Genomic DNA, 22,501 nt, shown 5'->3' on the forward strand with positions numbered 1-22,501 from the left:
AACACTTGGTCTTTTCTGTAAGAGAGGAGCATCAAGCTGACACAATTGCCAAAAGATTCTTAGAAGAACTTGTGATCTCTTCTGCACAAATGCATCTTGTCAGTTTTACTGCAAAGGGCAAAGGCAGGCTGAAGAGGGGTTATTACCTGCCACAGCTGGACCCTTCCACACAAGCCATCAATGGACAGTTAGTGCTGCCAATGTTGCTGCCCAGTTACGTCAAGTTTCTCTGTGAGACAAGAAGGTGGTAAAAGACCATCACGGAGGAGAGCAGAAAGCATTCAAAGCAATGGCACAAAGCCTTGCTTGATTAGCTGCCAGAGAAGTGGAGTCCTACTCAAGGCAAGAGCGACTCCCGTGAAAGAAATTACGTCCTCTGCCAGCACCAAGAGGGGTCAAGAAAAGCCATCAAGATCAAAGCCCAGGACTGCCCTTCTGCCTTGATGACCTGGCAGTAACATTTAGGAGCAGGGGGAAATACATGCATGGCAGTAAAATGCACTGGAATCACCTTACATGTGATTGGGCTTGCCAAACGCTTTTGGTTCAGGTAGCAGCCAAGGAAAAATGTCTGGCACACAGGCTCATGCTCATTTTTTCCACAGAATTTGACTTTCAGGCTGGCACGGCCTGAAGATGGGCTCCAGAAAATGGTCACCAGGGGATGCTGCCCACTGAAGGACACTCAGGCCTGATGGGAGGGTGCAGCTGCAGCGGCTGGAGCGGCTGCTCCATCAGAGGCAACGTCAGGGGCTTGGCTGCTGCCCCTGACAGAGTGCTTTTGCAGTCACCATGTGCATGTCTCACTGCACCTTCTCGCACCTGTACACCTGCTAATTAAAAACTTCATTAGTCTGCTGCTCATTAACAAAGTGTGCTGGTCATCCTAGTTGGCTTTCCTCGGTGACGTCTTTGGCATCCCTCACAAAACCAAGCTGTGGGGCGTAGAGTTTTCTAATTAAAGCTGATAGGAGGAAGGATAAGAGCAGGCTCAGCAACACCAACAAGAACGCAAGCAATGCTTGGTCGGGAACAACATCGCTACGGCCTGCTACCAGCCCAAGAAAAGCTCCCTGTGGCAGGCACAGATAGGAAGTTGTGTCATGGAAAAGCAACCAGGGGCTTCATGCTGCAGCCCAGACCAAGGTGGCAGCTCTGTCCCTCCTCCTGCCCATCACTTCCAAGCCTGACAGGGAAGAACATTCTGTCATTTTGATAATGGGCATGACAGGGTGAAGCAATCTGGTGTGGACTGGTACTGCACACTGAATGCGCTGGGAGAAGACCTTAGATCTAAACATATTTATTTGTGTTATGTGTGTCTTGGCTGCAAAAACATAAACGAATCTGTGACCTTAAATTAACAATAAATGAGAGAAGAACAGAAAATATTGTTAACAAGGAATAAGTAAACTGCACTATGCCCTCATGTGGCCATCTAGAAGATTACTTACTTTAACTCCCAGCAAACGAAGTCATGCTGATACTCAGAGGCAGTTTGGAAGTACCATGAGTTCCAGGAACCTAGGTCACGCTCGCTGTTTTCTTCACATTCTTACCTGCTTCCCAAGAGACGATGATTTCAACAAACAACATCAAATAGTGTATGCAGACCCAGAGTTTTATGTGCATGTGAGTAAGGATGGGTTTTAGCCAGTGGGTAAATCTTCTACAATAGTATTGGATGAAGATTTGAGTATCTCTTTTTCTCCAGTTGTACAGAATGAAAGAGAAGCTCTGCTTGCAATAATGGGAACAAAGGTGACTTCAGCAAAAATAAATTCCTCACCAAAGAATTTCTAGACAAATGTCATTGCTACTTTCTGAAATGATGTTACATTTTATGTTCTCTGAAACAGAAAAAGATGAAATGCTAAAGAGAAAAAAAAGTGAAGCTCCGTCTGAGTCGAAGAACAATTTTATTGCTGATTTTTTACATCATCACATACACAGATGTTAAAATATAACCCAGCTCTGGAAACACATGGCTTCAGATTAGATATTGTGTCTACTGTATAACACTGATCAATTTATGAGTAAATTAAGCTTTGCAGGGAAAGGACACTTGTGCTCTGGGACAAGCCTATGAAATGTACACTTCTTAACAGATTCTCCACCACCACCTGGCAAACAATCCTTAAAAGATCGATGCGCTTGGCTTCAAAACCTACAGTCAATAGTGATTACACAGGACTTAAGGCAAAGATTAGAGAAATAAATGAGATGTATATCATGTTTCAGAAAGATTCACTTGGCTGCCTCAGAGAATGAGAAGAAAATGGAGCTTCTGTGGCTCACCCTAATGGAATTCTAAATTTAGACAGCGGACAAAGTCCTGGCTGAACTGATTCACCTGTATAAAATCAGAAGTGGGGGTAGGGAGGAGAGAGAGGGAGAAACAAACAAACAAAACAAACATGAAAAAAAGAAACAGCTCCATGCAACAATTAAATCCAGATATCTGAGGTACTGTCTCCCCCAGGATAACGAATCTCATGAGCTAGAACAGGCCCATCAGGTTCCTTCCCAAAATCCACTAGGAAGTTTTTGTTCACTTTCAATCCACCTCTTTCAGTATCCACATCAATCTGCAGCATAACAGAGCCTTCTCTGAAAAAGGGACAAGAAAACAGACATTGGGAAAAGGACTCATATTTGCTGGGCAGGATTTGTCTTTGTTTAATATAGAAAGGAAATTAAATTCCAGATTCAAACTAGGCCTTAGCAGGTCTAAGAAGTGAGTCACACTGCCTCAGTGAAATCTGCAACCTCATATTAGCAATTAATGAGTGAAATAGTTCATTCATAGCAGTGAATGTGTGAATAGTTGTTAATTAACAAGGAAAAGACAAGCTGCACTATGCCCTCCTGTGGACACCTGGAAGATCATCTTTTCCACCCTTGATTTCCAAAAAATATAGTCATGCTGATGTGCTTAAAGGCAGTTTGGAAGTAATACAGAAGGCTAGGCCATGTTTACTGTTTTCTTCCTATTCTTATTTACTAGTGCATACAGACCCAGAGTTTTGTGTGTCTGTTAAGGAGGGGGATGGATTCTGGCTTGTGAGTGAAACATCCAGATTGGAGATCTGTGTATAAAAAGTTACTGTATTCAGTCTCCTTGCCTGGGAACTTTGCTGTGTAGACCAGCTGGTATATGCACACTATTATTTAAGTAATAGTAGTAAAATCTTGAACATGGGCTTGTACAGTCATCACTTTCACCAAAGTGTACTTACTTGACAAGATCTGGGTAGAACTGCTTGTCCCATCCACTGTAGAGAGAGCTGGTGACATACAATCTCTTTCCATCCAAACTAAGCTGAATCATCTGAGGTCCACCTGGCACTCTCTTCCCCTAAAATTATAATAGAGAACAAGGCACTCAAGACAAGTTGTCACAGAGGTTGAGCACAAGAAATGCAACAGCAAGGAGAAACAAAACAACGTGACAGGCCTGCTACTTAGAGGACCATCCAGCATTCTGAAATCCTTGACACTGGAGTAACAAATCTTCCTGTTTTGGAGAGAGAACAGTTTTTATTGGGAACCTTATTTCTTATTAACAGGTAGCCTCAAAGCCAACTCAGATGGGTCTTGCTTACTTCACAGAACTAGTAATGTAAGAAAGTAGGGGCTGAAGGGATCATGATGCTGTGCTTGGATGGAAGCATCAAAAATCAAGCAAGAGATGGGTGGCATACCACAGTTGCAAATAAGAACACATCTATACAGCAGCTAGGTTACAAACTGCACTATGAATAAAAGGAGTACGTGGAACTTCCTCAAACCATCTTCAGTAGACAACAGATCTTAGTCATGAGTATATTCAGATCTTGCACATCCCATAACACTTTGCATACATAGCTGCCTTGGCAGTGATAATATTAATGCACACTAATCATGGCCAGAGACAGTTAATATTCTTTCATTTTTCTATCACACTGACTGGTTTTATAAAAACTCTTTATCTGAAAACTTATACACACACACAAGGGACGCTGAGGAATACTACATGACCTGGTTTACTGTTTCAGTTGTTGAATGATTATCAGAAGGAATGATGGCAGCATGATGTATACGCATTGAATTAGCTTTAAATTAGCTAGCTAACAACAGCAGGGAAGATGTAATTACACAGGCTTCGGTACAGTCAAACAACTTGTACAATTCCATCAGGGACCCAGAACACTTACCAGGATTTACTAGCTCCAGTCCATGCTGAAATGTGATACCTGCAACCCAGGCTGTAAGCCAAGATATAAACTTGCTCAGATATTGCTTTATATGTTGTACCTTTGACTGCAGTGTAGGGATATTTCAAAACAGATTATAATTAGCAGAGCACTGACAAATTACAACATACATATTAAGAAAACCTACTTTGATCACAAATGGCTCTGGCTGACACTGCAGCTCCTTGTCTTCCACTACAGTTACAGGTCCACCTTTTATGATACTGCCTCCCAAAAACACCTGTAACCAAGGGAGGGTGTGAGAACAGGTGCTGGATATCAAAGGAACATGAAAGCAATATAGTGATAATTCTCAACAAGGGTAAATTGCCATTTCCTCCTTTTTAAAAAGGAGGAAATAAGATTGTACTGCCCTTGTATGTGGCAGCTTTTCTGATGCTGGCTTACCTGACCCACGAGCTTGGGTTTGTGAGTGTTGGAGATATCATACTGACGGATGTCTCCATGCAGCCAGTTGCTGAAATACAGGAACCTGTCATCCAGTGAGATGAGGATATCAGTAATAAGACCTTCAAGAAAATATGCAGTAGCAGTCACAAAATGGACAAGACCAGCAACAAACAAAACCACAAGCCTATGATCTTCCAAAATTCCAATCATATTAGCCTAAGAAAAATATGTTAAGAAATAGACTGAACAAACACAATCATCCTTGGAAACTCTGTGCTTACTCAAATGGAGGTTTAGACCCTACCAGCATTTCCAGGACCATTCTATAGCTCCGCTGTGGAACTACTGTGAGTTCACATACAAGACCCAAACTCAAAGTATTTTTCTATAGAAACTAACCTCAATCATTGAGCAATGTGAGAGCAGAGGCCTGACAAGATCTCCCACTTGGTGGCTCATAAACAAAGCTAAACTGGTTACATGGGAAGGGTTATATAAAGAATCCAAGCAGAAAATTAGTATTTTACAAGGAAAGTGTTTGACACTTAAAGATTTCCCAAAAAGTTACACTGCAGAAGGGAACTGAAGAGGAGAACACCCCATTTCTTCTCCAAACATGTCCATACTAACCAGGCATGTCAGGGAGAAGCCATCCTTGCACCTTTTTGCTGGGTACTTCAATCACCTTCTCTGCTGCCCAGTTTCCTTTCTGCAAAAGGCACAGGAGAAAACACAGCATTATTATTAGTGCCTTGATGTTAGCCAAGAAGCTTGCGTGACAGAGGGAGGAAAAGCAAACTGTACTATTTATTTAACAGGTCCTGTACGGAGGTAATACACACACTGCAATGAAGCGTTACCAAGGGGTGAGGATGGTAAGTATACCACCACTGAGAAGGAGCTGTGTTAGTGATTATACGATGAAACAACATCTCAGACTGCTCCAACAGCAGCAGACTGCTAATGTCCTATAGACTGTCATCCTATCTCCTCCAGCTTGCCCTCCAAAATGACAATAGTTCTGCTCCCCTGTTCATGACACCATCAATTACCCTCCTGGCTCTAACTTCAGGTCTTCCCTATGCTCCCAAATAGTGGCTGAGTAGTAGGCAGCACAGGCTATCACTGGTGACAAGTCACACATCAGCTGCAGAGATGCTCAAAAAGTCTGCCAACTGCAACTGCTGAGCCATGAAGGACCTACCTGTATGGTAACTTCATGAAATCCATGGTATTGCTTTTATCCTTGCCATCATTAGACGGTTTTCTCTCTGACACGATGGTATTGCTTGGCTAGAATTGGACTGGAATTAGGAGCTTTCTCTCTTTTTAATCAGATTCTATTTCCTAAGCGATTGGTGGATTTCTGAAGCAACTAGGTTTGCCATGGCTTCTTCCATTCCTTACCTCCATCTTGTAAAACCGATGTACTGTGCTACTCAGAGCACATCCAACGAACCCTTCTGCAGCATCCGGATTGTGGAGGAATCGGATTTCCAAAGGTATGGAGTCCTTCCCTAAGTCAATTTTCTGAATGTAAGTACGAGAGTTCCAGTCCCACACATTAATATGACGGCCATAATGCCCTAAGGGATCAGGTCAGACAAAAATAAGCACATAAGAGATTATTTTAACTTTAATGAACAACCACTTTTACTTTTGACAGTTTAAACACATGATCCCTCACCTTTCTCTACATCAGCTGGGTTAAACCCATCTGCCAAGACTTTTGGGGTTCCCCACTCAGTGCTCATCAGGACATTATGCCGTGGCTGATACCAGAAGTCATAACCAAGGGGTGGGACCTTCTCCCCTTTCTCCCAGTTTCCTTTCACTTCAAAGGTCTCTCCATCAAGCAAAATAAAGCCACCTGATACAAAATGGAAGAAGACTGTCTTAAGATACTCACACAGATTCAAAGTGTTAAAAAAGATAAATAATATATTAATACTTAAATATCTATTTGCTAAGCACTCTGTAAACGTGACCTTATGCTTAATGAAAATATTGTGATTCCGTTCCATAAAATAACAAAGGGGATTAATACCTTTTCCATTGCCAGAAGGATCTCCCAAACAGCTGATTAAGATGTCACCACTGCCCAGACAGTGAGAGGTGTGAGGATTAGCCACATTACCCTTCCAGAACAGCTCCACTGGCTCCACAATCTAAAATGAGTATACGTATAGTCAGACCTTCGCTAAGATTACAGAATACCAATTTTACCAGTAAGAGCAGAAGTTTCAAAGAGTGGGAATGGTGTGTGCCTCAGGGCAGCAGTTTCTTTTGCTACTTTGCTTTTTGAGTACTTGCCACCTCCTGCTTTCTACTCTACCCAATAATACACTACCATCCATGACTTTATAGATATATTTGTTCTTTTCAAAAACATAAACAGCAACAGTCTAATTCATGCATCACTGGGACACTTGCATCTGAATTTGTTTTAATTAGTATTAGTGACAGAAACACCACTGTGCAATTTTCAGACGTCAGCTCTCATTTGGAGTTCAGAGGAAAAAAAAATCTTTGAGACTTGCCAGAGACACAGTTTGAAACAAAATCCACTGTAGAGGAAAAGACCTTTGGGATGTTTTATTCCACTGTACTAACAGTTAAAAGTCTGGCAATGTTCTAAAGATCTCAAAATTGTAAGATTATGAGTGAGAGCATTTGCAGGATCACTTAAAATTTTCCTTCATTACGCATTATGACCTGTCTTCAAAAGTCATGTTTGATCAGTACACTAAATTTGTCTCAGGCACTTTGTACTGAAGTTTTACCCATTGGTGTAGGATTCACCCAAATTAACTCTATCCCAGCTGAAGCCAGGACACAAGTATCGACTCTGACATATTTACATCAAAGTTAGTCCTCTATGCTTATTGTATAATCAATAAAGAGATATAGACACTTTCAGGACATAACTCCTTTATCCTAATACAGTTGTCTAAACTAGGTTAGACAAATCTGACTCCAGCAATGTGTATTTTTCCACTGTCTGGGAAGGGAATCTAAACAGGTGTGTGCAAAGTAAAAAGTCTGTATCTAAACCAAACCTAAGCCAAATTAATTCTATTGAAGTGGAAGCTTTTTTAAAAAAAAAAATGATTTGTTTCAAAGAACAAGAGATAACAAAAAATGTTATTGTCTCCATATTAAATAATTTATTAGATTTTTCTTTTTAAAAATCTACATATTGTAAGTTTAGGAACAATGATTATAAATCAAGGAGGTGTCCTTTATGGAGAAGGTCTGGTTTTGCTCAGTAAAAATCCAATCAAATTTGAACTCATTAGGATCCCTGAAAAACATATGCTCAGTTGAATGTGTTGACTGTGTCAGATATGAATTTGCCTTGTGATCTGCTAGTCAGAAATGATATTACAGCAAGCAAACACATTGACTGAAATTTGTATTGCAGAGGCAGGCTGAATTCTGAAACTTCCTAAGTTCTGAGTGTTTGATATTGTATATACTTGTACTTGCAAGATTTTTGTGTGTAATTTATCAATAAACTGTAACAGTTTCAGAACTCCCACAAGTTCCTAATATTTGGCAAAAGCATCTAAATCTGTTCTGACTCCACTATTCTAATTTTAAGTTGGAATCCATAAAGTTACCATCTCTTGGTTAAAAAAAAAAAAAAAAAAAAGATATTTTGAAATAACCTAAATATACCTTATGGATTCTAGGAGCCTTCGAGTCCGTTCCCACATCCACCACATAAATGCGAGACGAGATCAGACTTGGTAGAATGAGACGATTTCTTCTCTTTGTAGCATCCCCAAAGCAGCTGCTACAGGCATTCCACCCTGAATGATGGAGCTCATCTTTAAGATTGGGCATGGGCAGGCGATGGATGACCTACAAAGTCAGAGACATACTTAAGATTCAGTCTAGGATAGTTTTTCCCCTAGGCAAAGAAATGGGTCTTTATGTCAAAGCATAAATTAATAAAGAGCAGAAGAAAACTTCTATTTGTTATTCAGGAAGCAGATTCAGTGTGAGATATGCAGAGCTGAAACAGTAAAGTGGGAGAAGAAAGTTGGACATCACAATTGCATAGCATTTGTTAAATGTTGTACGCTATTAAATTCATCCAAATCTTTTAAAGGTACCAGCTAATTAAGGAGATGTGGAATAATAATATGGAAAAAAAAAGAATAAAAAAAATCATCAATTGTTTATGTGCTGCAAGTTCTAGATTTTACAAGATTTACCTGATTACAGCTGGGGCTGACTGTTGCAAACTGACTTGTTAATTTGCACTCTTGCTTCTGATTTTTACCTTTCCCCTGCGTAGCTAAGAAAAGTTGAAGATAACAGCTAAGTTTTGTCAAACGTTCAGGATATTTTTTTCCTCCACTCCTCTACAATAAAAACCTAAGCAGTAGTTATAAAAAAAAGAACAAATTATCAAAATCTACATTGTCAAACTAGATTCACTGCTCCTTCAAGATATGGAGATCAGAGTCCAAAATATCTTCGGTAATTTAAGTCATATGAGCACTGAATGTTTAAATACAGTTTAGAGCATACTGTTTGCAGCAACAAACTAATCAGTCTTAACAATAATTGGGATCTGGTAGTGTTAATAGATGGCTACCTACAGCTTTCCACTCACAAAGTAAATGGATTAGATTTCTATTGCCTAATGTGTACAATTTCCCAGGATATCAGGGATCCTACACTATAAACTCTGTCCACGCTACTGGCACACCCCAAGGAAATAAGACCTTCTAGAGTTTAATACTTACGCTCAGTATAAATCAGCAACAGTGCTACAAAGAGGACTATTAGAACACTCAGCACAAAAATGCTCTGAACGTGTCATGAGACTAACAAGGTAAATGTTATTTTGACTAACCTAGTAAGAAAAACAGCAGAGGATTTGACTGATTCTCAACACAAATACCTATTTGAAAATTATGAACAAGAGAAACAAAACATGAAGTCAGTTATAGAGCAGAGAAGGAAAGTTCATGACTGGAAGGGTCACAAATCATATAAGAACTAAGAAGTAAGACTAGAAGCAGTGAATGCAAACCCAAATATTCATCACCCTAGAAAATGGAGCACTAGAGCCATTCTACATATGGGTACCTGACAGTAGTGGGGAGATTTGGGGTCAACATCCACAGTGGCCAGGTAGTCAGGCTTCTCTATCCCAGTGTTTCTGTAGATGCATGGCAGGTACAAGATCTCCTCACGGGGACCTTTCAAGGTAGAAGTTTTGTTTAATGTGTTAGAACAAACCACTTCGTAAAAAAACGAGGTTGATATTGAAATACTCTTTTTTTTTTTAATCTCCAAGTCTATGGACTGTCATTCTTCCTCACTCGTAACTAGGAAGCCAGACCTCAGTATTTCCATTTTATGGAGGTAAACACCAAGTAGTATATAGCTTCAGCATCCAGAAATCGACAGGAGAGAGTTATAATTCAGCTGTGGGGCCATTCCACTCCCTTGCCCTACTAAGGGGCTCTGGGAATGTAATTATTTACCTGAAAAAGGACAGTGTTGGAGACACCTTTCCACCTTCAAGGCCATGTCAAGCCTCTCCTATCCCCAGTTACACAAGGGATGATTCCCAGCTGCAGGACCCAGATTTTGGTCTACCTATGCCAGAAGACTACTTATTAAAATCTATAAAATTGAAGCTTTTAGAATATATCAAAAGACTCACGGTGAAGATCTGACACTGTTAAAAGCTACAGCAAAATGCCTCAAGGGCTTTGGTAAGGTTCAGGATTTAAACCAACACTGCTGGGAATCGCAGAATATGACTTAAGTACAACTGCGAGTGGATGAGAAGCTTGCCATTAAACTATGTCACACAGTCCCTTCTCCAGTTTTCCTTTTCTTCTCTCATAGAAAAGTCGCTTGCTTTTACAAGAGAGTATGAGTGCAATCTATAAAGCTCTCCACCCAAAAATACAGAAGAAACATTTTTTGTAGGCTAAATTATGGTAACTTGCACCTCATATTCTTATGAATAAGCTCTATTTTGCAGCATAGAAAATGGAACGGTTTGCTGCATGTTAGCATCCTATATCCTATATCTGTACACTTATCTAAACCCTGATCTGCTTTGTTTTAGCACTATGATTCAGTGAACTCATGGTAACAGAGCTTGCATGCTTTGTGCAGCTGTGTCCAAAATGAAATCAAATCTCTTCTGATATTTGAAGTCTACTTGGCCTTGCTAATTAGCCACTTTGGAAGGCATCTAACTAATCTTCACTGAATTTGAAATCAATTCCTTTACTGATGGCCTGGATTTAAGAAAAGATGTTACACTACTTGCCTTTCATGGCATCCAGAGGAGTCGCATATCCTGGACCACATGCTCCACATTTTGCTGATTGGAGGAAAACAAGGAAGAAGTTTAAGTCTCTAAATTATTTTAAAATTCATCTATAAAATAATATTGGCTTTGCATTCAAAGATTGATGAATCTTAGATTGATTTTTACATTACCAAACAACTGTCAGTCTCACTGACTCCAGTCAGTGGTGAGGTTACCTGAGTTTCTGAAAATATACTGAATACGACACTCCACACTCAAAAATAATGGCAAATTTCGGCCTTCATTTCAAAGAGTTCAACCTCACTACTTTAAACCACATTCATATATGACAACAGTCTATGGATTTAAAGAAAATTGTGTTAAATGTTTTAGAGTTAGCTGCTGAATCACTGCCAGATGAGTAAGTAGCCAGATTGCCCAGTTTGAACAACCTATTTTATTATTATTGGAAAGCCTCCAGTCTTCCTCTGCAAATAAATGCTGAAGAAGTGGTGATTTTTAAGGATTTACAACCTGGGTAAGAGGTGATACCACAGGTGACCAGAAAGGAGAAGAGAAAGGGGAATTACGAACCATTACACATTTTCTCTATTAGAAACTCAGCTCCCCACCTCTGTTCCTTGAATTGGCAATTCCATATTCACCATTTCTAGCACAGCATCTACAGCATGAATCAGCAGAAGGAAGACAGCTTAGTGGGGAAACCATAACTTTAGGAAGCTAGAGAGAGAATCGAAATGTCCTCCGGAGAACCCCACAAAAGCAGACAAAAGGACTGAGTCTGGTGGAAAGCTGGGCTCTGTATCAGGAGGGAAGAAGACAACATTTTATAGAAGCTGAGCGTGTAAGACTGAGAAGCAATGCTCCTCTTTTCTGACAGTCAAAAACAATGATAAACCCTCAAAACTTCAATGGGGAATGGGACTGCAGCAGTTGCAACAGATTCTCTATCTGTAAAGAGATGCATTCACTGCCAAAAAGACAGGACTCCTATTTTAGGGTCACTCAGAATTAAGAGCTTGATCTTCAAGAAGCATGAAGCACTGCTCGCTGCTTACGTGTAACATTTCATAACTGTTTCAGCTTATTTCTAACTTCCTTATTTCCCTTTGTACAAGCTTGGATCCATATCAACGTCTAAGTAAAAATAATATTAAAACAGCCTCATACACAGCGATTTCTATTCACAGTCAACAGAACATATATGCTGAGGACTGTATCAATAAACTGTTGGCTAGAATTAAGAAAATATTACCCTGAAGTATTCTCAGGTTATTCCCCCTCTGCTCTCCTGAGACCCCACCTGGAGCCCTGAAGTGTCAGTGATAAAAATAAGCCAACCAGCTAATTGTTTGCCATACTGATACTGCCACATTTAAATACAGAAGTTTATAGCTTTTTTTTTTTTTTTGTCCTGAATGCTGCAGGCCTAAGATTCCAGATCCAGAGGTAGTGACAGCTCCATTGCCCATTTAATTATGGAGCCTTTCTTTAGAGGCAAAATGCTTCAAGCAATCCACTCATTGCATTTGGAGGCTCATAATTTTAAAAACAAGATCTTCTCAAAAAGAGCTATTTAGTACTTTAGGTTTAATTTCACATTCTTTGTGAAACATTTTTATCTGAAAACACAAAATAGAAAGTTTGCTTTGTTCCACTTATGTCTAAGTTTTACAAAAAGCCATAATTTAAACTTCATTCCAATTTTCTCAATCACCTAAATTAGCAGGAACCCAGCATGCATTAGACCACAGTTTAATTAGCATTGCAAATGCAGCGTTCTGCAGATTACTTTGAGAAAAAGATTTGTGCAAAATTGTTTTCCAGAGAAAACATACAGCAAGATGAGGAACATCGACTCTTACATTCATTTGTTTCTCCTTTCCCTCTGATCTTGTTCAAACACTCTTTTATTTGAAATCATTGTATCTAACTGCCTCAAGATATCTGAGGATGATGCAAGTCTTTCTGTTATATGATGCCAAGCTCATTTGTGAGTACAAAATAAGGTTTTTGTCATGAGACTGATTTGTACCATCTTGTAGCAACATGCTATTTACAGTGCTGTGTTAATATCCACAGTTAAACAAATTAATATAAACCATTACATTCCGGAGCCCCCATCAATCTGGCAGCTGGCCAAGTGTTTTGAACACCAGGAAGTGGGACGTTGTTATCACATACATGTGGTTTGAAGGCTCCAGCTACGACAAAAACACTTTTTTTTCCTGTATCTTACACCTTTGCAGACAAATTCTCTTATGGATAGCTCCTCATTCACAAAGCCCACCTTCCTCATCTTCCTAGTAAACATTTCTCTACCACCAATTGCTCACGTTAATTTAATAGGAAGAACACACGCGTTTAACTTTAATTGCTTCATTGTACAATTTTCCTTTCTTTCCCACAAATGGAGGTACAATGAGTCCAGTTTCTCCTTATTCCTATGCAGTTTTTTGTGTATATGCACCAAGAGCTGATAAAAATGTCATTGTTCTTTTTTTACTGTTGTTTACAGCAATTCTCACTTCTGGAGAGCAAAGAGAACTGAGGAATCCTATCTAGTTTCCTTTTGCTCTGTATTTTTTCATGTCTTTCTACCTGTCCTGTTTGTCTCACTGGAGACCAAGTGGACCAGTAAACCCAACAAAACTGGGATCCTTCATGGACCACCACCACGAATCCATAAGCCACTCTGGAGAACTCTGTGCTAATTAACCACAAGGACTGGGGACATTTTGCTACACTTCAAAGAACTAAAAGGCAAATCTGTTTATACTTACGTAAGCAGTGTGTTAAAGTTCCTAAGTGACATGCAAAGCCTCTGAGGAAGCCACGGCACAGGTGCACTATACTCGAATTAACCTGGAGTTACTAGTAGTCTTGTATAATGATGTTTATAGATTTACAACAAGAGGTAATAGTGCTGTAAAAAATATCCTACCCGATAAAGCACAGTTTCATAGTAAGTTGGGCAACTATTTACACAAGAAGGAAGTACTTTCTTTCACAGTTTGGGTTTAACAGCTTGAAATAAAGGAAGGGAGCATCAAAGACTTGGCCTTTTAATTCATATTATTTTATGGCAGCAGAGCTCTTCAGCCCACTTAAGACAAACTGTAAAGGTGCCTACATGTAAGAGGGAGTTTTGGAGAAACATCGCAATAGATTAGGCACCTCTGTTGAGAGCTTAAAGTTAGGTAGAATAAATCTAGGCCAAACTGCGCTTTTCACAGAGCCTGAGGAAATAGAAACTTCACTCAACCTCAGTGTGTGCATTGATTAAATGCTGACATTAAAAAACAAAGGTAGGCAAATCTGGTTCATGGTATGACTGCGCCAGGTTACACTGCTGAAATAAACACCAAGTGGCAAAAAAAGAAATGAGTTTATCAGCTATACTATATGCGTGCCAAGAAACAGGCCTTACAGAACAACAGGGGCAAAAGAAGCACATTCTTTCTAGAATCCGAATCTTTTTCCAAGTAACAAATTACGCAAGGAGACTTTAATGATCTGTTAAATTTTTGAAGAGCAGTCTAAGACTTCATCTTATACACTGCCAAGTGCATACTTTTCCAAACCTTGTAACCAATTAATCACCATCAGGCTACTTTAGGCTTCACAGTACAGCATTCAACTTACTCTTTATACACTGCCTGGTTACTTCTTACACACTGCCACTGCCATTTAGACAAAACCATCATTATCACGGGTTGCAAATTGAAACTTGCAGTTTTTAGGAACTGCAGTAAAACAAACACAGTTTACTTTGTGCTATTAGTACTTACAAAAGCATGAAAAGATAAGCACTCACCACAGGCAGATAACCCAAACCAGTCTCTTTTGCTGAGTCAGAAGCATTGTTTTTGTCTGTGCAGTTATGAGTGTTTTTCTAAGTTCTACAACTTTTTTCTTTGTGAAATCACAAGGTAACAGTGTCCACTTTGTAAGTTATATAATAATATATTCACATGCAAATTAACTTTTCTACTTCAGTCCTCTTCATTTCCTGGCATCCAGAAATAAAAGTAAAAATTATATAACCAGAAAGGGAAGTTCGGGTCCTCAGCTTACCATCTTCCTGAAAGGGGCACTCACATCCACATTCAACTACGGCAGTAAATCCGAATACTTATTTCAGTTTCTAAATGCTGAGGTACTAGGACACACATTTAATGACAGCATAAAGAGTAGCCACTGATAGCATTACAGCTATTTATTTAAAACCACGGGAGCTTTCAGTAGCTTAAAGAAGTAAACCCTTTAATAGAGGAAACGCACGCCCGTGCTGTGCCTCTCCTTACCAGTCCACCCCACTAACAAACACACTCACAAACTTCACGCGGTGCAGAACTGCAGAAAAAAGCAGCAGACCCCCCTGCAGATCCCAGGGGAGTCTCTTACCCATGCTGGACCAGGCGATCCCAAGCGCTGGGTGCGCACAGCAGGAAGTGCAGCCGCCTGGACGGGATTTCTGCAAAGCAGAAGCTGCTCCTAGAAGGCAATAAATGCAAGCATGACAGGGTGGGCAGGACGAGAGAGAAGCTGCCCAGGGGAGGACCCGGTGCAGCAGAACGTGGAGGCGAGGGACAGAAACCCAGCACCTACCTCCTGGGAAGCAGAGGAGGAAGCTTTCGGAGCCCACTTCCTGACTTAGCAGAGCTGTACCTGGAGCTGCAGCTAACTCTGGTTGACCTTCCGCTTGCTCCTCTTTATATTCTAGATGTATTTACCTGCATGTTTTGTGCCCAAGTAGCTGCCCTTACACGGAGAAAGCCTGTACGCTTTCTAACAGGAAAGGGAGAAACAGTTGTGCTCCAAAGCTCCTGGCTGTGGGCAGTGTTTCAAGTCCTCCAGGAGGAGACGCATGTGAGACCGGATCACAGCTCTGAACCACGTCCAACTTGGCACGCAGCAGCTATGTTTTTAACACTTCACGGCCCTTCGGTCTCTGAAACAACGCAACTACAAAAAGGGACCTGGCCTGCTGAAAACTTCACAGCATCACTTCTCAAAGCAGCTTCTTTCAAGACCGACAGCTGCCCTGAGTATGTGAAAATCTCGGTTTCACTCGTTAGCCCACCTGGGATTCTGCTAACTGCCCCTACTGAGAAGCAGTCTAATGTTTTCCTGTTCTTTTAAAGGTCAGTAGTTTTTTCCAGTCAAAACTACCTGTCATTTCCCAAAAACGTTTTCAGGAGAGGATACAATACCTCACTCCCATACCTTATCCCCCATCCAGGTTCTTCTCTGCCTTTTACATAAGCCACCAGCAACAGCTGAAAACCTACATGCTGCTGAGATGTTAAAATCATTTTTGCAATTCCTCCATCAAATCAAGAGAGCTGACAAACAATCTATAACTAACCATTTATTTAGATTTATTTAGTGTACTGAGCTTTTTTTTTTTTCCCTCAACAGGAATTAGACAAACGCAGTCTGTTAACTTGTTTACCGCTTCAGACTGCTAGCTAAATATTTTGTGCAAACACATTCCAGTCTAACATTGCTCAAAAATACTTGTCTCTACATTTTGTTTTCAATACCCCACTACAGTAGTTAGGTATTTGAACTGTGTGATGGGCCGTCCAAATCAGGACTCTCTCATCACATCTGATGGGCTGACCTCTGCTAACTGCTTCAAAACAAAACAATTTTTTGAAAAATAATATATATATATATAATTGTCCACAAATCATTAGCATTTGTCGGACTGTTCATTTTTTATTAAGAGTTCCTATCACTCGTTTTGAGTTTTTCCTCCTCAGATACAGCTATCTCTGCCCACCAGTTATTTCCCTTCTTAACTTTTCATTTTAAAACACTACTTTACTACACATAAGCTTGATTCATTTTTTTAAAGCCACCGTTAAAAATGTAAGTCTATGAAACAATTAGTTATTTCATAAAATAAAATTATCATTATATTATTATCTCATCGACCCAAGAGACTGTGCTCTCAGGGGATGCCATGAAATACTAACTGAAGAGCTACCTCAAGGAACCAGCATTTGGAAGCTCTGGTCCTTTGATCAGACCTGGATTTTCAGACCAGTGTGCTCCTGAAGAATCCTTCTGAAGTCAAAGGGACTCCGAGCACTAACAGGAGTTCGTGAACACCACTTCAATTACAAAATCTATGACCTGAATTTTAGGCAGAATGGGTGGGAATTCGGTCATTTTCAGCAACGATCTACTTCTGCTACTGTCAAAAAACCACCAGGAGTTTTAGCTCTCGAGGTCACCAGGAGAGTTAGAGGAGCATCACATGTCTTTTAAAGCCTTGTACAAGGAGCGAGAATGTCAGAAGATCAGAGGAAGCACAGAATACAACAAAGAAATGTGCAAGCTGCTCAGGCAATTTCTTAGTTTACTTATGTTTAAATTATCTGACCCCAAAAGTAACACATTATTGTTCAGGATGAAAACCACATTATATTAAATCATTAGTACTCTTAACTCACATCTCAGGTCACTGAGGATGAAGTGGGATTTGCAGCACACCTCGGGGTATGTCTACGACAAACACAGAAGTAGAGAAAGGCCAAGAAGACTTTGAACACAAAAGCTATGGAGGCTTTGGAACAGCACTCAGAGGCAGCCTGCAGCAGGGAAGTTGTAGAAGAGGCACTTGAGATTAGAAGAACTGCATGCCAGAGGGAGCAGTCAGGAACAGCACGGTGAAAACGCTACAAACAGCTCATGAGATAAAACCCATTAAGTGAAATAAGACTGTATTATAAACGGACCCAGAATGGTAGCCACAAACACTTTGGACTCTTCCTTCCCAGCCCATTACGACGCAGTGCCTCTCTGCAGCTTCTGTACAGCCCTTACTACTTCCATACCCACAGCTCAGCCTCTGCAGTGCTTCTGGCAAACGCACGCATCATTTTTCCATCCTACATCAATCCACAAATGAAACTCACTGAAGTGTCGTAACTGAGGTTCGCAAACATACTTTTACCCAGGCACAACACTCGATCAACACATGTGCATGCCGTGTCTCGAGAGATGGTTGCAGTACATCATCACACATCTAGCAGCAGAGAAAGAACACGTGGGGTCAAGCGCGTTTGTTTCTGGCCCATACCTTGTAATGGCATCCAAACTCCAACTGATGATTGAGATAAATTCTGATGTGGTTCAAAACAATCGGACTAGATGGGTTATCCAGTCTGTTGTTTCACTCACCAAAGATTCCCCCGAAACCTTTCTCCTCTACTCCATGTACCACTCATTGGGTGCTGCACGTGCCAGAGAACTTGCTCTCTCCATAACCATGGAAGGCCTGGAAGCATGGCACTACAATATAACTGTCTGTTACAACTTTTCATTACATTTTCATTACAGTTTATGAACAATATGGAATAAGGGCAGTTATTAGGAACAGGATTCAAGTTGCTTTTATATTCAGAATTCATTTTGTGAGATTTTGTATAGTTCATCCTAAGTTGATATAGCACAGACCTCATGTTTTGATGTACTGTTTTTCTAATGTTTGATTTATAATCCTTCCAAGATGGATAAAATCTGAAAATTCTTTATTTTCAATTTTTAGACTGTATACTGGATTTACCAACAATTATGCCAATTATTTCAATTATAAGTAGAATGAAAATAAACTGTAAGCTCTCTAGTTTAACTGATGTCCCACCTATTAGGCATGCATGGTATACAGAATATTGAGACCTTCATCTTTTATTGAGGGTCCTAGTATAAAGCATTAGAAAGAATGAATTATGATTATTAGGCATTATAAACCGGACCAAGCATATATACAAAAAAAAAAAATCATACAAGACGATTTGGAAATAGGTACAGTCTGAGCTAGAAATAGAATAGAATGGAACAGAACAGAATAGTTCTGTTGGCAGGAGCCTTCAAGGATCATCCGGTCCAACTGCCTGACCACTTCAGGGCTAACCAAAAGTTAAAGATTATTGAGGGCATTGTCCAAATGCCCCTTGAACACTGACGAGCATGGGGCATCAACCGCCTTGCTAGGAAGCCTGTCCCGGTGTTCATCCACCCTCACCGTAAAGTAGTTTTTCCTAAGGTTTAGTCTGAACCTCCCCTGGCGCAGCTGTGTGCCGTTCCCTTGCGTGATTCTTTTCTTCACTGCCCTGGACAAGATTCAGATTGCTCAACCCCTCTGTCTACCTTATTACTGATGACTTTTTGAACTCAGTAATGTGTTTACAGAATTAAGCAACCAGAAGTTATGTGTTTGGTTTGTGCAGTACGTCCCGCAATCATACAAAGTACAAAAGCTCTTCAGGAGCAGAGCCAGGACCTTCACATTACACTCATAGTTTCATTCTAGTCATATAACTTTCAATACAAACAACATGTTTTGACCCCCCTCTCTAAAACAAGAATATGAGAGCAAAAACATTAAGCGTCATTGTCACAGTACAGCAACTAAGAATTCCCTGTGGTGCGTTTGGCTTGGTTGACAGCTGAATACCAGGGTTTCATCCACTTAATGTTTATGAAAACACTGTGTCAGTTTAAGTGAATCTTTACAAAACAGGCAAAATCTTGCAAAGCTCAGGCAAAACCATCATAGAGAATGCTGCTCGAGTGAAGACTATTGCATTTCAATGAGCAATGTTATTTCTTTCTCTTCTTGGTTGTGTAGAGTATTAAAGAAAAGAACAAAAGGAAAGAAATACAGACAAATACAACATAAAACAAAACAAAACAACAACAACAACAAAAAACGCAACAAAAAGCTCAGTAAAGCAGAGCAACCCACCGGAGACAGTTTCATTCGCTTCTAAAGAAGATGAGAAAGAAGAAAAACACACATGACAAACAACAGCCAGATCGTTCAATGGACAGCTGGCAAAACCTACAGAAATGAAGGCAGAGTAAGACCCAGTACAGAATTATGATATTAAGAGAGTATTGTGTTTGCAAAGTCATACATTCTTTAATAAATGCTGCCTTTCCATCATCTATCCACCTGGTTATATCCTCATAAAACGCTATCAGGTTGGTCAAGCATGACTTCCCCTTGCTGAAGCCGTGTTGACTGCCCCTAAACACCCTTTTATCCTTGATATGCCTGGAGACAACGCCAAGGATAAGTTGTTATAATTAGCCTGGAAGGTAGAAATGTCTAATAAATGTTTATTTATTGGAATATGTGTTCCCACCTTTACCTGAATTCAGAGGAAGGCTGAACAGCATTAGTGTAAATTTGGCTTCAAACAAATTGGCAAAGTGATCATCTGCAGCACAAATGCTGACAGCCTTCTTCAGACTTCATTCACATTTGCAAACCCCATCATCGTTCTTTGTTATATAAAATACCACATATATATGGCAATTCCACTGGCAACCAGAGTCAAAATAAATATCTACACATGTAGTAATAAATGATGCTTTTGACAACTTTCTGATTTTATCACAAAGCTTACAATAAAGATTTCTATTAAACCCCACAGTCATACTGTTTGAAGGAATCACAGTTTCTCTTTCTAGGAGGCAACATTCTAAGCCTCACGCTTTCAGAGAGCTCACGGCTTGAGTATGAACTGAATGAAAGCTTGGAAATGAAAAGCTGAGACTAGTACAAAACTCCACATATTTATTACTGTTAAATAATTTCATAATGTTTAAAGAGATTGCATAATCTTGGAGAGACTGATCTTTTACTTCAAGGTTGGTAATAATGAAACGACAACAACCAGATGTTTAGAGAAACTGCAAAGGGAAATCTCAGCTGGGACTCGAGAAGACAAACAAACCCAATGATTAAAAAGACAGACATTTTTATAGCCACAACAGCTTCCTGCAGAGAAATATCTTGATCCTGGGCCAAATCCCAGAGTCCTGTAGGCTACAGGCCTCTAACTCTATTTTTATTAAGCCCTCTCGTGAGTAGGTTCCTTCTGCACTGGTAGGTTATTTGCCTAAGTAAATAGCTTTCCTTTTTGTGGAAAATACTGCCATTCTTTCAGGACTAGTAACATCAGTTGCCAGTAAAAAATTGCTGTGTCTCAGCAGCTTCTAATGAAAGCAACATCACTTATTTGTACCTTTGTTGCTCAGTCAGGTTCTCTCAAGAATAGAGACCTGTATTAGCTGGAGAGCTGGACCGTAACACACTTTAGTTAACTTATTTGATAGATTTGAGTATTTGGTGCCTTTTAAAAAGAAACATTTAGGTTCAATCTAACTCACTATTTACCCTTGTTACATAAACATGCATTCAAAGAAGGGCTTGTAGCTGTCCTACATCTTTGTGGCGAAAGGGGTCTGAAACTTCAGTAAGAACTCTACGGAAATCCTTTGTTTGTGGGCTCCACGCCAAGAACTCACCAATAGTGATGTGATTTAAAACAGCTGCATTCTTCTCATCATTAATTTCATTTGAATTTGGTATCTGCAGTACATACCGAATAAAGATAAAACCACCCTGGTGAATTTTTATGTGTTTATCTTTGTTTGTTTTTTAACTTTGCTTTTTATTTCAGGCATAAGAAACATTGCATTTACAAGGAACAAAGAAAATTGAGTTTGGGATTAATAGATGATAATTTTTCTAGGGGTAGATACAATCATTAGTAATCAGTCAGTAATACAGAAATTTATTGGTAAATCCTTCCTGCTACAGACATCCAAATTCCACTTGTAAACTTTTAACTTTTCCCATCACTTGCAGTGCCAGTGTGAGTGCCTGTTTTCCTTGCCATTTAAGGAAAAAATCATTTTTACTCATAGCTTCTGTTTCCAGACTATGTTTTTGAAAAAAAATCAAGTGAAACTTGCTAGTATTACCTTAAATAATTAAATAAAAGTGCCTCTAAGGCAGAGGCCATAAAGCACAATCAGGAATACAAACGCGAAGCTAGTGATAATGTTGTTCTTTATTAGTATCAGTGCATAACCACAGAAGAAAACGCAGCCCTTTGTATTGCACATGTACATGATTTATAGGTGACAGACCGACAGTTAAGTGAAAACACTTCCCTCCAGTATGAGGTGGAGTAGTCTGGTGCATTGTGGAAACTAGGAAGAATGACTGGTAACTCACGAAGACCATCAGAAGAAAATTATTGTGCTTGTTTAATGAACCGCAGAATAATAAATCACATTTTAGCATCACATGGGTATCACAGCAAGGGGGTCCATTTGGGAAGCATGCTACTTACCAAAATTGTACGAGTGTTTTCAAGAATAAATAAAATAACATTTCAAAGTAGGTTGAAGATATGTTAGCAGCTATAAAGTGTATACTTATACAAGCGTCAAATATGTTAGCTGTTAGTAAAAATATGTATTACCAGTTTTCACCATACTATCTTCAGAGTTTGGTCTGTACTGTCTGCAGCTAGAAGCCATGTGGTCCATCGTTACTAAATTATTCACAATAATAACTATATTATTAAAGATATAAACCATTTGAATTTATGCTAGGGAGAAATGTAGGCACTGATTAGATCTGTCGGCTTGACAGTACAGGAAACTGATGGCACTGATCCAGCAATGTACTTAAGCAAACGTACAATTTTAAGCGTTTAGATAG

The 22,501-nt window shown here is 39.7% G+C and overlaps 1 protein-coding gene across 3 annotated transcripts; it reads right to left on the reverse strand.

Annotated features, from left to right (window-relative positions):
• Positions 1–1,902: 1,902 nt before the first annotated feature.
• On the reverse strand, positions 1,903–15,922 carry LOC121060683 (methanethiol oxidase-like). 3 transcript variants are annotated; one of them, XM_040538677.1, is made up of 14 exons: positions 15,571–15,913; positions 15,367–15,456; positions 14,605–14,705; positions 10,957–11,010; positions 9,753–9,865; positions 8,328–8,513; positions 6,694–6,814; positions 6,334–6,516; positions 6,054–6,232; positions 5,277–5,355; positions 4,644–4,765; positions 4,384–4,476; positions 3,240–3,358; positions 2,000–2,610 (listed from the first exon to the last, which is right to left on the reverse strand). In XM_040538677.1, the coding sequence occupies exons 4-14, from the start codon at positions 10,961–10,963 to the stop codon at positions 2,448–2,450; spliced, it is 1,365 nt and encodes a 454-aa protein (XP_040394611.1). In that variant the 5' UTR covers positions 10,964–11,010; positions 14,605–14,705; positions 15,367–15,456; positions 15,571–15,913; the 3' UTR covers positions 2,000–2,447. The 3 variants fall into 3 exon arrangements, with proteins under 3 accessions (XP_040394610.1, XP_040394611.1, XP_040394612.1); XM_040538676.1 differs by lacking the exon at positions 14,605–14,705 and having other exon boundaries at positions 1,903–2,610; positions 15,571–15,914; XM_040538678.1 differs by lacking the exons at positions 2,000–2,610; positions 14,605–14,705 and adding an exon at positions 4,197–4,247 and having other exon boundaries at positions 15,571–15,922.
• Positions 15,923–22,501: the final 6,579 nt, after the last annotated feature.

Source organism: Cygnus olor, chromosome 28 (assembly GCF_009769625.2).
Source record: "Cygnus olor isolate bCygOlo1 chromosome 28, bCygOlo1.pri.v2, whole genome shotgun sequence".
Taxonomy (NCBI): Eukaryota; Metazoa; Chordata; class Aves; order Anseriformes; family Anatidae; genus Cygnus; species Cygnus olor.

Coding starts and splice junctions, on each gene's coding strand:
- LOC121060683 (XM_040538676.1), bottom strand. Junction 6,233..6,333: donor CCCAGCTGATGTAGAGAAAG/GTGAGGGATCAT, acceptor CTGATCCCTTAG/GGCATTATGGCCGTCATATT. Junction 5,356..6,053: donor ATCGGTTTTACAAGATGGAG/GTAAGGAATGGA, acceptor TGCCTTTTGCAG/AAAGGAAACTGGGCAGCAGA.